At 41.6% G+C, this 15,809-nt stretch overlaps 1 protein-coding gene across 1 annotated transcript; it reads right to left on the minus strand.

Moving 5' to 3' along the window:
* Positions 1 to 1,448: 1,448 nt before the first annotated feature.
* LOC148828073 (estrogen receptor beta-like) lies at positions 1,449 to 14,844 on the minus strand. Its single transcript, XM_088925505.1, has 8 exons — positions 14,420 to 14,844; positions 13,874 to 14,052; positions 13,213 to 13,329; positions 12,240 to 12,545; positions 10,293 to 10,431; positions 6,296 to 6,429; positions 4,450 to 4,633; positions 1,449 to 1,680 (listed from the first exon to the last, which is right to left on the minus strand). The coding sequence occupies exons 1-8, from the start codon at positions 14,842 to 14,844 to the stop codon at positions 1,449 to 1,451; spliced, it is 1,716 nt and encodes a 571-aa protein (XP_088781631.1).
* Positions 14,845 to 15,809: the final 965 nt, after the last annotated feature.

A 15,809-nucleotide genomic window follows, 5' to 3' on the forward strand; every position in this document is an offset into this window, starting at 1 on the left:
AGTGCCTCTCACAGAGGTCGCTTTGGTACTGCTGCTTCTGCTTCCTGAACTCCAGCTGTGATACCCCAGCGTGGTCCAACCTCAACACCACACCAGTACATGAGAAGCACTCGGCACTACACTTCCAGTTTCCCTGTTTATGTCTTCTGCTGCCTGAATGGGAAAAACATCTATAATGACCTTCTAGGCTGGCGTCAAATTACTAAGCAGTGCAGATGGGACCAGTAATCACCAGGGATCAGACACATTAATAAATAAATTTAAAATGCACAAGTATCAGAAAACACCTCATTTTCCCAGTTTCAGCTTAAAGAAACAGATTCATCATTCTGTTCTGAAACAGTACCATTGATACTTTGTATGTGCATTTAACTCATCCTTTACAGAATCCATGGATTTACTGATGCACAGTAGAATAATTTCAAAGAGGAGAGAGAGAGATGGGATTACTCTGAAAGTGCAGAACCCATCGTAAAGTCCATCAAACCTATGTTTAAAGGTGTAGAAAAAATGAAGCCCTGTATAATTTTACTGACATACAGTATTTCTGCCCTAGACACCAATGTTCTCCTGTCCTATTCACGGGTAATAACAGGGATTAAGGCATTCAAAATTAAGTCTGAATTTCTCTTCTTGAATAATTTGAACAGGTACAAAAAGATTCCGGCACTATTTAATATGCTGGAGGGCACAATATCCTCCGAATTCTTTGTACTTAAATCCCCCTGCAGACGACAAAATGTGTCACACATTTTCTACGTAACTCAAAGTAAACTCTTTATCTTAAATCAACCTTTTCCCTGGGTTATTATGAGAGCTTCGCTGTTATGAAATAACAGTCTGGATTATAAGTAAAAGGCTGCGTTTTACCTCAGAAACCTGCAGCTTTGTTCTGCATTAAGTCTTTTTTGAACACAACTGTCATGTTAGCAGTGTCCTGTTTCACAGTCGTACCTTAAGTGCGATCAGTCTGTTTTCAATACAGGCTGCTCTCAAGGTCCATTCTTAAGGATTAATCCGATTTACCTGGAGAGAGGAGGAGAATCACCAGCATTATTTCTCATTCTGATTTTTTAAAGTTTTTTCAGAGCTGAGACCAATACTCATATGGACAATACTCAGACCTACAGTATTTTATCCAATAACATCTGATAAAACTAGTTAAAACTTTATTTTGATAATCTAGTCACATTATAATAACTAATGCCTGAAGGACATTTTTTTAGCATTTTGCAGAGGCAGCTTTCTTTTAGGCAACTTGAAACTCACCATCAGTCTTGAAACTGGGAATTTGCCCCTGTTAAGTCAAACGTTTGATAAAATTCATTAAAAAATAATTTGAAAAAATTACGTTTTAATTGTCTAGGATAAAGGCTGCGCATTGATTCTGATGCACAGAAACTAACAGGTGAGCCCATGAGGAAGACTGTCGTACAGGTCAGCCATACTCACAGCACGGGCGTATCCTTGGACCCATCCGCAGACTGGGAGAGGGGCTGTGCACAGGGGTTGCTGGGAGCGGGAGGGCAGATGCTTTCCGAGGGGCTGTGGTGCATGGTGGCGGGCATGGGCACATGGGAGCTGCGCACAATATGGGCATCCAGCATCTCCAGGAGAAGATCGTAGAGAGGCACAACGTTCTTCCGTTTCATACTGTACAGGTGCTCCATACCTTTGTTACTGAGGATGCACAAGAGAAGCACTTGGCAATCTTTTCGAGAAGCGTTACAAACAGGAGACAGAGACAAAATGGGATTTTGGGGGATTCCTGATACAGTCACTTGAATAAGAGGGTGAGCTGCAGGTATAATCACAGTCAGGTGCTTGTCCTGGCCTTGATTCTGTTTGATTTCTGCCCCTTAACAGGGGCTGAGTGACATTGTGGTCAGGTGAGGTCGGAAAGAGGGATATTTGCCAGCAACCCATACCCACATTCCTTATGGGAAATGCTGGGGGCTGCGAGAAACTAAAGATAAAAAACTAGTCAAAGGAGAGCCGTGTGAATTATACTGGAAAAAAATGGGATGTGATGGATGAGAAGGAGAGGTTTTCCTCTGAACCTCTTGGAACCAAAGCAAAGCTTTAAGACTTAAGGTTATCTGCCAGTAGAAATTCCAATCCAAAACATTACAAGCCCCTAGAAAGAAAGACTGGGGGCGGTAGTGTGCTGGTGTCACTGCGTTACAGCTCCTTGACTGGCTCTTCCAGCCACATTCGCATTGGCCACGCTTCTGCTTGATTGGCAAAACACAAAAGGTATTGGGGTTTAAAAGTAGGCTGATGGAAACCAAATAAGAGCTCTTACAATAAATAATGCCGCTTACAGTCAGCTTCACTTCACAGATACAGTGCTTACACAGCTCCTGCGGTGACGTACTCTGAAATTTATGGATTTCCTGTTTTTCCCAAGTGTACAGCCCTAAGCACTGCTATGCCAGCTTGTGCTGTTCCGCCAAGGGATTTAGAAGAGCTCCTCAAGGAAAATGGTATGACAACACCAATGGAATTTAGTGGCTGTTGAACTACAGGCTGATTTCAACTGAGTGGAGGAACAGAGGAACACCTGAAAGGAAGACAGGCCTTTCTGTTATGTTAAGAGCCATGCGGAAGAACTCCAGTCTGGGAGGGTTGCAGTGTCTATAGGTTTTCAATCCTGATTAATACCAAGTTATTTTTGACCTAATTGAGCTAATCGTTTGCTTTACTGGACCAATTTAACTTAGATGAAAGAGATAAAGAGACCAAGAAAAGCTGCTGGATTCTGTCCCTCAAGGATCAGGACTGTGCTGACTCTTCATGTATATTTATAGGAATATAGAAGTATTTAAGACACTAAAAGTTTACAAGTTAATAATTTTTAACTTTGGCCCAAAACCTTCTACATTTCAGATTTTTTTTCTTTTTTAACAATTTTTGTATTAAATTTAAACTTTTTAAAGAATGAAGCAGTACAGGACCTCAGTAGGTGGTAAGCGCATTACACATTCCGGCAGTAGATTATGTTTCCGAAAAATAGGAATGTAATTTTCCGGGATTTTCTGAGCCTTTCTGATGTCAAGATTGGGTATCTATTGTGCCAAAACAATCTACAATCTCTATCATACATTAAGCTTGAGACTTACTTTTAGGAGTGAAAGGATTGATCCAAACATAGTTATCACAAATTAGAGGTATTATTATTAATGTATAAACAAATGAACTTGAGGTAGTGGTTGCAAAGACAAGAGAAGTAATTGAGGTGAGAGTGGACATCCCCGATAGGTGCCCCTAGGGACAGTAACTTGTGCACACCAGTTAGCACTACTACTGAAAGGTTGCAGATAAAATGTTCATCGTATTAATAAAACAATGATTCCAGACCCACATGATCTAGAAGTGACCACAGATATTGCCACTTGAGTCCAGTGAGAGAATAACCTAAGCTAAGCAGGTGTGAGCCTGGCCAGTACCTGGATGGGAGACCTCCTGGGAAAAACTAAGGTTGCTGCTGGAAGAGGTGTTAGTGGGGCCAGCAGGGGGCGCTCACCCTGCAGTCCACGTGGGTCCTAATGCCCCAGTATAGTGGCTGGGACATTATACTGTAAGCAGGCGCCGTCCTTCGGATGAGACGTAAAGCCGAGGTATCGACTCTCTGTGGTCATTAAAAATCCCAGGGCGTTTCTCGAAAAGAGTAGGGGTGTAACCCTGGCTCCTGTCCAAATCTCCCATTAGCCCTTACCAATCATGGCCTCCTAATAATCCCCATCTATGAATTGGCTTCATTTCTCTGCTCTCCTCCCCACTGATAGCTGGTGTGTGGTGAGCGTTCTGGCACACTATGGCTGCCGTCACATCATCCAGGTGGGGCTGCACATTGGTGGTGGTGGAGGGGAGTCCCCATTACCTGTAAAGCGCTTTGAGTGAAGTGTCCAGAAAAGCGCTATATGAGTGTAAGGATGATTATTATTATTATTATTATTAACAACACACCGTCTGTAGCTGCATGTATAACATTGAGGAAGTGGTGAATGTTATCACGTACAATGTGTCCTTTAATGAAGCCATCTGGTCATCAAATATCAGTTGAAAGACCAAATGGAACTATTAAAGCAAATTTTCATTTTTATTATTTGACAAATTTGACTAGTGGGACAATTTGACTTCCTTAGGGGACATTGTAAGGAATGAAGTACATTGGCAGGGTGAGCTCATAGCACTTACGGTGCAAAAACATGAACTTTCATTAACATCAACTCGCTTTGTGGAGTCATTTCACCTCAAGCCACTGCTGAAGCATTTGGTAAATAAACAACATTTTTATGATAGAGAAAGTACATATACTGTAGACTATTTTTTAAGCTGATTTTGTGCAGCACAGTGTAAGCTGACTTTATGTTGCGCATAACACCTGTGCCTGGTGCTGTTTTTCTTGCTCTGGGACATGTTTGCCAGCCAGGGGGACTGTGGTACCTGACATGGCGGATGTGCGACAGCAGCATGAGCAGGTTGGCCAGCCGCGTGGACTGCTGCTGGAAGGACAGGCCCTTCTTGGCGATAACCCAGACCAGAGTGTCTGTCAGCGAGTCCAGCAGCTGCAGCACCTTGGACCGGCTCTCCAACTCCTCGGAGTTCTCCGTAGAGTTCAGGCACATGTCTATGAGGACAGAGCGTAAACTCTCTTTACCCATCAAAACAGGAAGTTCATTTATTCACACAGGAAGTACTCAGGAAGTACAAGTATTCACTACTTGTACTGTATACAGTATGCAAAGGAACAAGTAATAGGTTTATTCCATGCTGAAAAAAAGAAGAAAGAGAACACAACGTTTCGGCCGTGGAGCCTTCCTGAAGAAGGCTCCACGGCCGAAACGTTGTGTTCTCTTTCTTCTTTTTTTCAGCATGGAATAAACCTATTACTTGTTCCTTTGCATACTGTATACAGTACAAGTAGTGAATTTATACGTCACAGCAATGATAGCAACTAAGAGCTTTCTAAGGTGAAATGTATTTTGATATTAATTCAAGCTTTATTAAAAATCACACCATATCGCCAGATTTTCAGAGCCTGTATTTTCTACTTCTGAAAAAAACAAGACATTATTATATTTTTAGTGTTGGATAAAAAAAAAATCAACATTTTTTTCAGCCTGACTGTCAGATAGTCTTTATGGTTATGTGTTTGTCCATGTTTCATAGATTTCATTTGTACTTGAATTTGAAATTGAATCTGAGTGCTTGTTATTATGTTGTTATTATTATTCATTTTTTTAACATTTGTCTTTTTCCATCTGAGTATATACTCTCTGTTTCCAACAGTACAGAACTTCACACAAGTTTATATCCAGCTATCCCCTTCAGGAAGGGAAAACCATGATCAATTCTGAGCAACACTTCTACTGTATATACTGCTGCATAGAAATTGCATTTCAAGCAAGAAGTTAAAAACAATATATTTGTCAACTGTGGGGGTTTAAAGATTTGTTTGTCCTTTATATGCATGTTCATGATTTGTTACAACATCATAAACTACTAAATTCAGCCATTTTGAAATCTTTCAACTGTGAGAAATACAAAAAAGTAAAGTTTGGCTTTGGTAGCGTCCTACTTGTGTAGAATGTTTTAAATAACTGAGATAAAAGCAAAATAAAAGACAACAGAATGAATGATTTGCCCTCTGGTATAATGAGAAGCATGACTGGAGGAGTAGACCGTGTTCCTCATGCTCCAGTGCTCCATAACCAATGTGATCAGTATAGAGGAGCGCTAAAGTACACCGTGAACTGGGTGTGACTTACAAAATAGGAAATAAGCCTTTCATTTGGACTGTAAACCAAAAAAAGACTCCGAGTCTTAGCTAAACTTTAACTAATCAATCCATCTTTTTCAAAGAGACTCCTTTCCACCCTCTTCAATCACCCACGCATTTTTACCCACAATGTTCACATCTTCTGCTCTAAACAGTCTTTGTTATACATCCATAACCACATGCTCCAAATACCTCAAAAGACCACACAAAATACTACAATCTTAATGACATGAAACCACCCTAGATAACTCACTATCTCAGACACCTTAGGCACATCCCTCGTGTGCTGTCCTTCAGTTCTACAGTAAGCTCTGGTACACAGACAACAGCATGCAGTGCTACTCTTATGCATGCTTCTTGCTGTTCACAAAGCAGCACATCTTTCTTATCTGTCAACACACGTCTCAAGGACACTTTATCATGAGGCTGTGCTTTGCCCATGCTCAAAGAAGTGCTGGCACTGGGGAACACCACACTAAGGAGTCCTGCACGACGCCCAGCGAGACTTACTCGAGTTGAGAAGGATCATGGCTTTGAGACAGAGATACTCTTCTCTTTGAAGCTTCAGCTCGCGGAATCTGGAGGTGGCCGCCAGGAGCATGTCGAAAATTTCAACAATCCCCTCCACGCAGTTGCCTTCGTCCCTGCGGTGAGCACAATCCACGGTCAGAGATCTGTTTCGCAGACACCGGTCCCGCAAGCAGAAAACCCTTCAGACACAGTTCCCGAGTTTCGTTCATCTCTTCTCTCCCACTTTTAACAGAGCCATCACAAAGACAGTACTTCTTACTCAGTCTACAAGGCTGTGGAAGAATGCTGGTTTGTTGATAAAGATCGTGAACAGAGGATTCATTCTTTTTGTGTGTAAAAATAGCTGCACCAGCTCCAGCACTTCATTAGTCATAAAGAAAAGTCTAACTCAGCATTGCTTAGAATCCAGGTGTCCTGATTGACGCTCATTATGATAGAATCATTCATAATGCGGAAACATAATAACTTTAGTCGTGCTACTGTGACAAAGGGCTGTAGCAAGTCTTCATCGCATTACCTCTGTTGAGGTCTCATTATTTACTTTTCATTCTGGAAAAAAATAATGGCCTTTGTTTATATATTTTTGTAATGCAAGTTGTTCCTGTTGCAAAAGCATACTGTTTTTTCTAATCTGTGTATTGATTGTTTATATCATACTTGTTATGAATCCACACTGTTATCCTTATCTGTTTGTTCCATCATTTTGTGTACATTTTCAGAGCCCAATTTCAAAGCCTCTGCTTTACTGGAGGCTCACCTGTCCATCAGGAGGGGCTGGGGTGGAGTTTAGGGTATTAAACCTGGCCAAAACTTGTCTTAGCCTCCATGTTGTATCCTTGTCTGTGTTATTGTGCAGTCTGGGTGTTTGGAGGCATGATGACTTGAAACAGGTAGTAGGAAATTCCTTGCAGACGTTGCAGTTTATTATTTTCTTGAAAGTCTTTCTCTTTTGTAAATATTTCTCTTGCACAAGAGCACTTTCAGTAAACTGACACTTTCTGCTCTATTTTTGTCTCACCTGTATTTTTATGAGTTTGGTGTGGTCTGCACTTACTGCCTGGCATCTTAGTCACAGATTGATATTTAATGTCATAAAGTGAAAAACATCTTAGTATGTTGTGATGCTTCATAGCCAGATGGAATTACTGTTGGATAACATTGTTGCTATTCAACTGCCCTGAAATCCAAGAACAGTAAACCTCTCCAGCGTGCTTCTCTTATTACTTAACCCACTCCCCAGCTCCAGGAGAAATGAGAGCCTGGGAGATGATCAAAACCTTTTGCAAAAATTAATTCAATTTCCCTGAAAAAAGTATGAACATTTAAAGGTACAAATGTAGCAGGAAAAGTCAATGGTGTTACAGACGGAGTTACTGTCTAAGTTATTACTGATTAAAAACAGATTGTTTGTTGCAGAGTCTTTTGTATTACTTAAAGAGCAAACATTGTTTGGAGCATTCTGATCTTGGAGGAACAAACCAAATTTGGAAATATATGCATCCATTATCTGAAAGCCCTTTTTTACTGGTAAAGGACCAGAGGAAAAACAAAGCCCTTCCTGGCAGTAAAGGAAAGAAGGTTGGATTACGCTCTGGAAGAAAATGCCACTCCATCGAAAAGTGCACACAAAGGGTAGAGACACTATAACATAGTCAGCACAGAAGGAGCCCAAGTCCAGAATCAAGCTCAAGACCCTGGAACTGAGAGGTAGCAGGGCTCCTGTTAGTGCCACACAAATGTGCTGCCTACATTTAGATTATTAGATATAATAGTCCTACAATTTTTAATAAGTGCCTTTCAAAAAACCCAAAGCAGTCTAAAAACAGTAATAGGTACAGTACATGCCAAGGTCAGAAAAGCTCACCATAGATAATCACCAGGGCTCTGTGAAGCACCTGAAACAAAATACACACCAACACACAGTCCAGAGCACAGAGGTCAACAATTGTCAGACTGCTTTCTCAGTTAAAAAGAAGTCACGGGTCACCTGTGTTAAATATTAACATTCACTGATAAAATAAAGACAGAGAAAAATCGAATACACACGTTAATAAACACGCTGGGAAGCTCAATAGGTCTTTTGCCATAGAATTATCGTGAATGATCCTTCGAACATATTGTAAGAGGTAAAATATGATCTTAGTCTGTGAAAATTATGTTTGCAGTCTTGAGGGAAAATGAATGAATCTCATATATTCTAACATATTTCAGGTGCTGAGTGAAGCTGTCTAGCCTATGTGACAATTAGGGCTTGAGAAGGCTGAATGATTTCTCTTTCTAACTCTGCAGCAGCATGAGATACAGGCAGCAGTACATCATTTCAGCACCCAGAGAAAAGGAACAGCATGTCCATGAAGTATCTCGGCTTCAAAACTAGTTCTCCATTTACAGAGTTGTTTGTTCAGCTGAAGCACAATGGAGCGCATCTTCTTGTGAGCCCCAGAGAGTGAGAGGGCACTCCCACAGGAATGTGATTAGCATGTAGTATGAGGAGCAGGTTTGTTAAACAGTCAGCAGTATCTCAAGATGTCTAAAAATAAAAGCAGATCAGAACTGAAAATCTGTTTTCCATTAAACCACATTATTCATAACCCTTAAAATCTTGCAGACAAGCCAAAACAGGACAAAATGCAAAATTTCTCTTACCTCTTCTACAGAAACATTATAAAGCTCTCTACTCTCTACTCTTGAAAAAACAAACACAAAATGATGTTTGAGAATATATGCATCTAATCTTCTGTTTTCAAGCATCACTATTTTTATTTTTAAAAACCAACTACATACTATATATATATACACCACCTACAATACATAGCATTATGGCAAGACGTATACTTAACTCTTCTTTACACAGTGGTTTGGATGTATTTGCCTGTTTAATGAATTATGAAACATATCAGACCTGAAATGCTCAAACCCTTTTCATTATTGCTCTTTGAGTCTCCCAGTAGTTGAAATTGCTTTACTGCTTTTTATGTTACATTTAGTACAATATTGACACAAGGACATCTAAGACAAAGACATTTTACAGACTGATAAAGTATGAGACTCAGAGTCTGAGGCTCTGAGATGGTGGCACAATGGAAACGTGGGTCGCATTATCAGATCTACAGCTTCTTATTTCACCTCTAGATTAAATGGTCTCAAACTGGAACAGAACTCAAGCTGAGAGGCTACATGTTTTCTATCTATCATCACGGGGATCCCAAACAGAACTAAGGTTTTGTTCCAACTAGCACTAAGTTTTAAAAATTCATTTGACATTACGGGTGGTACAGTGGTTAACTTTGTTGCCTTGCAGCATTCGGGCCCTGGGTTTAATTTCTGGGGTGCAATCTGTGTGGAGATTGTTATGTTCCCCCTGTGTTTGCATGGGTTTCCCCTGGGTGCTCCAGTTTCCTACCACAGTCCAGAGACATGCTGGTGGGTTAACTGGATTCTGGGAAAATTGGCCCAGGTGTGAAAGTGTTTGTTTGCGTCTGTGGGTGCTCTGCAATGGACTGGAGTCCCATACAGGAGGCACCCTGCCTTCTGCCCATTGCATGCTGGGATAGGCACTGACTCCCCTGCAACGCTGTATTGGGTAAAGCAGCTAAAAATGTATGGATTTTACATTATATAGACAATTACTTTCAGTATAAAATGGGCATACAGTACAAGAGTGTTTTTAAATGAAAAGCAGAACAGTGCACATTGTAACATTAGAAGAAAAAGCACTAGCTGGGAAATGTATAAAGATTTAAATACTCCATCAGTTCACAAGAGTAGGGTCTCCACAGCATAATGAAGGTTGTTGACCTGGTAACCTTACTGTACCATTAAGACTAACGAACAAACAAGTGCAGAGTTTTCATTCTGTTAGCATAGTGGGCAAATACAGGAATCTAAACAAAATCTGTTACAACAGATAGCAATGCAGCCACACTGTATTGAAAAAGCTAGAAGACATGAGATAGCAGAGAAGGAGGTATAGTACCTGTTCAAGGTGAGGTCACGAGAGAAAATGAGCTTCCCAGGGTGATCCACTGATCTCCACATCAGCCCTATCATCAGGACCTCCAGCCAGCAGCACTCCAGGAGGCGCACCTGGTCATACAGACTGAATTCCATAAACCCTGTGGCAGAGACACACACAGCCCAGTCAGAGACCGAGCGCACCCCAACACAAAGCCCAGTCACACTGGATAACATGATAAGTATTCAGCACAACATTGGGGGAGACCCAACACATCCCTGTCACATGCACATAGGCACTCATCACTGTTTTTTAAAAAAGTTATCCTATCTTAATTCTGGTTAATGTGGTGTGCCTCCTCTAAACTTTTGTTCTGTTCAGAGAAAACTTCAGTACAATGTTTGTATTAGCCTGAATTTTGATATAACCGTAAGTAAAGGGAAAGACAATTACATAGCACCTGTAACATCTGAGTGGTAATAATTTTGGCTTTTGTTTTGCCCCTTTTGTTAAACTGTTAAGATGCCTTAACTTCTATTAAATTGCTGCTTTTCAAAAAACAATCAAAATAGAACACTATTCTCAGAGGTGTTCAGCAACTTCAGGACTTTACTCCCCATCAGTGCAGTAGTTGTTAAATCCAATGTAACACGCCCTTCAAACTGGCAAAAAAATCACTATATATAGACCCAGTAACTTCTTGCTCATTATGAGGTGATGAAGGTTAATTTTCACATCATTGAATCTTAACATTTGAATACACTCACCTGTAATTTCACACTAATACAAAGAGCAGTCCTGAATTTCTGAGACAAGAGCCTTCACACCTTTTAGTCACACTCTTTGTGTAATTGTGTAATTCGCGCTCAACTACTTCAAATGACACGCATTACAAGGCCCACTTTGTGAAGGTGAAGAAGGAAGGAACAATAAAGCAGACCTGGAGGGAGAGGTAATCATCCTGCCAGATTGAATAAACCAGACAGACTTTCAATTACAGGCCCTCTTTAGAATAAGAAAGGCCCAGACGGATTTACCACCAAAAAAAGCCAAATCTCTCACGTTGCACAGCAGTGCAGAAACAGGGTCTCTCTCGGTGTGGTGGAGGGAGTTAGGGTGGAGAAATTTCAAGAGCGCGCTGTCCTATTACCTCTTATCAGAAACTTTACCTTGTAAATCTAAGAATACAGAATGTGCCATGAAGAAAAAGGGTCCCCTTAACCATATTAATAGGATTCAATATTCACCACGTCCTTGATCTCCATTAAAATCTTCAAAATTCAAGATCTCATATTTCCTCTCCTCTTTCTTTTGCGGGATGTTAATTCTGTTAACCCTGTACCCTTAAAGCTTCAGACAAGCCTCCACTGAGCCCTGTTTGTTTTATACTTGATGCTGTGATTTCTTTGCAGTATGTCCCCTGTCTTTTCTCGGGGGTCCTGTACGTGGAGCTCCACTTTCCATCATGTACTGTACACACCTTTCTCCTGACATTCAGCGCTTTTACAAAGACACGTACCAGACACTTAATTAATGTTTTCCTTTTGAAGCCCAGGTATCTAAATTATTCTCCCGGCTAACTTGGTAGTGATAACCCATAAACCAAAAAATATTAAAATATGAATATATAAAAAGTAAACAACACTAATATCTTTACATCTGCACTGCACATTAATTAGACACCTTCAGTTTATCTTTCTCAAGGTACTGGCTCTGCACCAGGAATGTATCAAATACATTTTGCTACCCACACAGCAACTTTCAAAGCCATTTTTCTCCATTTGTTTTTCCATTTAAAAAAAACACCAGCTTACAATACAGCTACAACTCAACTCTTGTTTTTTAAAGAAAAGAATGTTGCCTCTAGCAAGAGTTGAAACAAATTTAGCCCCGGGGCAAGCGGAACACTGCCCGTGGGCATGGGTACTTTCTGAGGAGAGTTGCAGCAGCCCTGGGCCTCTGGCCTACCTGGGATCTTCTTGGCCCAGCTGATCATGTGGACCAGCTCCTTGTCAGCCAGGTTGGTGAGTGACATCATCATGGTGGCCTCGGTGAAGGGCTTCTTGGGGTAGTCCATGAGATAGACATCAGGCGGCTCAGCCTCAGCGATGGAGGACATGAGCTGCTCGGGGCTGAGAGAAAAGGAGTGGATCTCTCTGATCTGCGGGAAACTGCCCTCGCTGCGCCTCCTGGCCCGCCCCCCAGGGGGCTCCTGGCCCTGGGACAGACGCCGGTGCCGCACCACCCGGTAACTGCAACGCTCTCTCCTCGTACCTGGTCAAAACAGCAATTTTCACAACAGTGCTGTAGAAACAGAGATTGAGGAAGAGTACACTACCTGAATCAGTCATTAAAATATTTACAGTTGCAGTTTCCAGCTGTGTATAATTGAGCAAAAGTCCAATATTTCTATACTCTTCTGGAGTCCAACTACATTTCTATTTCTTCAGCAAACTTATAAAAAATAATTTCTGTGACTAGTATCACAGTGTCTGAAAAGTTTAAGTAACACTTGTGCAGTAATTAATCAATTCAAATATATTAACCTTATTATTGCCAAAATCTATGCCATTTTTGTTGAGGACACTGATTATCTTTGTTCATTTTTGTATTACATTTTTTTATATGAATCTATATGCCCACTATTGTATATCAATATGTAACTAAAGCTGGGAATGTGTAGTGCTTTTAATGCAAGCACTGCAGCGACAACCTGCTTCACGAATACTGTATTAATAAGCTAATACAAAGACAAATGTTTTTTAAAGTATATATGTCATATGTACTGAATTTCTCACTGAACTCAGCTTGGACTTAACCTGGTTTGATTGGAGAGTGCACTGACTTGCACTTTGTTATGATAAGCACTGGAAGCTGAGTGACTGATAAAGTACAACAGAGAGGACAGAGCTCTGGGGTGTTTAGGTGAATAAGGGCCTACCACACTTCATCATCCCCACTTCATAGCACTTCCTGAGCCGGCAGGCCTGGCAGCTCTTTCTGCGGTTTCTGTCAATGGTGCACTGGTTGGTTGCCGGACAGATGTAGTCATTGTGTCCTGGATGCAGGAGAAGAAGAGCACTCGTTTATGTCACGCTCGTTACTGCAGATGAGCTGGGGGACCAGCTAGTATTTAAACAGTAGCAGTTCACCTGTCATTCAGTACCAGTTACCATGGTAACTAAATCAACAGGTGGCTTGTACCACCTGGAGGAAATTATCCACCATGCCCCCCTCAGGTGGTTCAGGACTACATAAGCTGCGATCTGGTGGGGACTCTTTCATACAGTCTGCTATGATTCATGCTCCGCCCAGAGTTCTCTCTTGTGTTTTCTTCCCGGTTTCCGGAACCTTGCTTCGCTCCAACATCGTTCTCTAGATTCTCCTCTGCTGCATATACTGAGTCTCTTGGTTTTGAACTTTGCTTGTTGCTGTTTATGGCTCTGGACTGTGTTTTCCTGGCCCATGCTGCCTGTGCTCACCTTCGCTGCACCTGTATTATAACTACACCAAATTACAGTAATCGGGCCCTTTAGCCAATGCCTCCATCTTTGGCATTTTCCAGAGAATTAATTGGTGAATAATGGGCTTTGATCAGCTACCTTGGATGCTCCTTTTGAAGAAGGCTTTGCATCCTTCACAGGACCAGACTCCATAGTGGTACCCTGAGGCGTAGTCGCTGCAGACAGCACAGTAGTGTGTGTCCATCTTTCCTGTCGGGCAACCCCCGGACGGATTCACAATATCTTCACAGTCTTCTCTTCTTCGGACAGACAGTTTGCTGCATACAAAGAAAGCCAGTTTAGCTCACGCCTTCCAAAGTCTCGATACAAAACCCAGATGCATTTTACTTGACATTCTTTTTGATTTTTAATGGGGGTTTCGAAAATTGCCAAGTGAGACAGGGTCAGTGAAGAACTCACAGATGCATACAGCTGAAATTAGATAGCCAGCTGTTATTTTGCAATGCTGGAAAAACTGCTTGCATTTGCTCTCGAGTTTTCTGTGACCGCACAGAAACATTCTGTCGAGTGCACAGGCAGACTCTGAAACATTAAAATGCCTGCCAGGGATTTCATGCAAAGCTTTATTTTAAGTACAGAGAATGCATAAAGGAAATGGTTTGCTTTTCAGTACTTAAGGTTTACCTGTTTTCTACCATCACTGGCTCTCTGGGTTGCGGCTCATTCCAGGGGCTCCTAGGAGGCTCAGAGTACATAAGAGACTGCTGGCAGTGAATGGCCAGCGACGAGACATGGCTGGGAGCCGGCCAGAACATGGAGGGGCTGAGCGACTGTCTGACAGTGGGGCTTTCAGGCAGGCTGCCATTGCTGTGGCCATTGTAGCCTAGAAGTGTGGGGCTGTAGAAGGCCACAGCAGTGTAGTCATGGCTTCTCTCCATGTATGGGGAGGGGATGCACACTGGATGGCGCTCTACGGCCAGTGCAGGGAGAGCACCGCTGTAGTGTGCCGGGGTCATGATCCCAGGGGAGCATGTCCTTGCAGTGGCCTTGCTGCAGCCCAGCTCCTCCAGCTGGAGCAATGGCAGCTCTTTGTTGGGAGAGCTTGCCATGCTGTAGAATACGGAGCCGGCAGACAGGTGACTTTATCTCATCTTCCCATTCACAGCCACAGGCGGTTTCAGCTGAAAGCACAGAACGCAGGATGAGTGACAGCAGAAAACAAAACTAGAGAAATGAATTCGGGTTCTTTTGCTATAGATAGTGTACAACAACTACAACAAAATCCTTTTTCTAAAGCTCTTTTCGTGGCGACCCACTGCAAGCGGTACATAACAGACGGAAAAAAAACGCAAATATTTACAAACCCCTTTGATTGCACACAGCTCAGTTGTCTCTTTCTATCATGCAACCTTTCCAGATCATTTTGAAGAGCACAACAAAACTGAAGAGGGTATTAAATAAAAAAAATAGAGATTAAATAAAAGCATAAAACAGGTTTAAAAATGTCATGTCTGCATGATTACTACACTCCTACCCAACAGTTAGACTGTAGAGAATGGTCTTGGTAAGAACTATGAGGGCCTGAAGTCTGTCCTGGAAATACAGGGCAGGAGGCAGGACCACACCCTGGATGGAACACCAGTCCATCTCAGGACATTGGACATTTTTCTGTGTGATCTCCAGTCTGCTTTGCAAAATTTCAAGTCTTATTATGAGAAAGGGAAATAAATCCAGATTTAAGAAGGCTGATTTTGATATTTGATTTCTTTCTTATGTCATCAATTCAGCTGCAATGTGTTTTCATGACCAGAACTAGCAGTGGTTGGAATGCTCATTGTTAAAGGCTGAAGCCGGTAGGAAATGCCGATTAACAAAGGTATCACTTAACCGACAACCCAGACAACCCAATCACATTAAACATTGGAACCGTCCTCAAAACCCAACATCGAAAAGGGAAATAAATGATATTTTTAAATTGAAAAGTCTTATTATTGCACTGTGTTAAAATGATAGTGTTCGACAGGAAAGTTTTAAATTAAAGGCTCTTATTCCTTCGAAGTAATACAATAAAATA

Source organism: Atractosteus spatula, chromosome 9 (assembly GCF_055471065.1).
Source record: "Atractosteus spatula isolate fAtrSpa1 chromosome 9, fAtrSpa1.hap1, whole genome shotgun sequence".
Lineage (NCBI taxonomy): Eukaryota > Metazoa > Chordata > Actinopteri > Semionotiformes > Lepisosteidae > Atractosteus > Atractosteus spatula.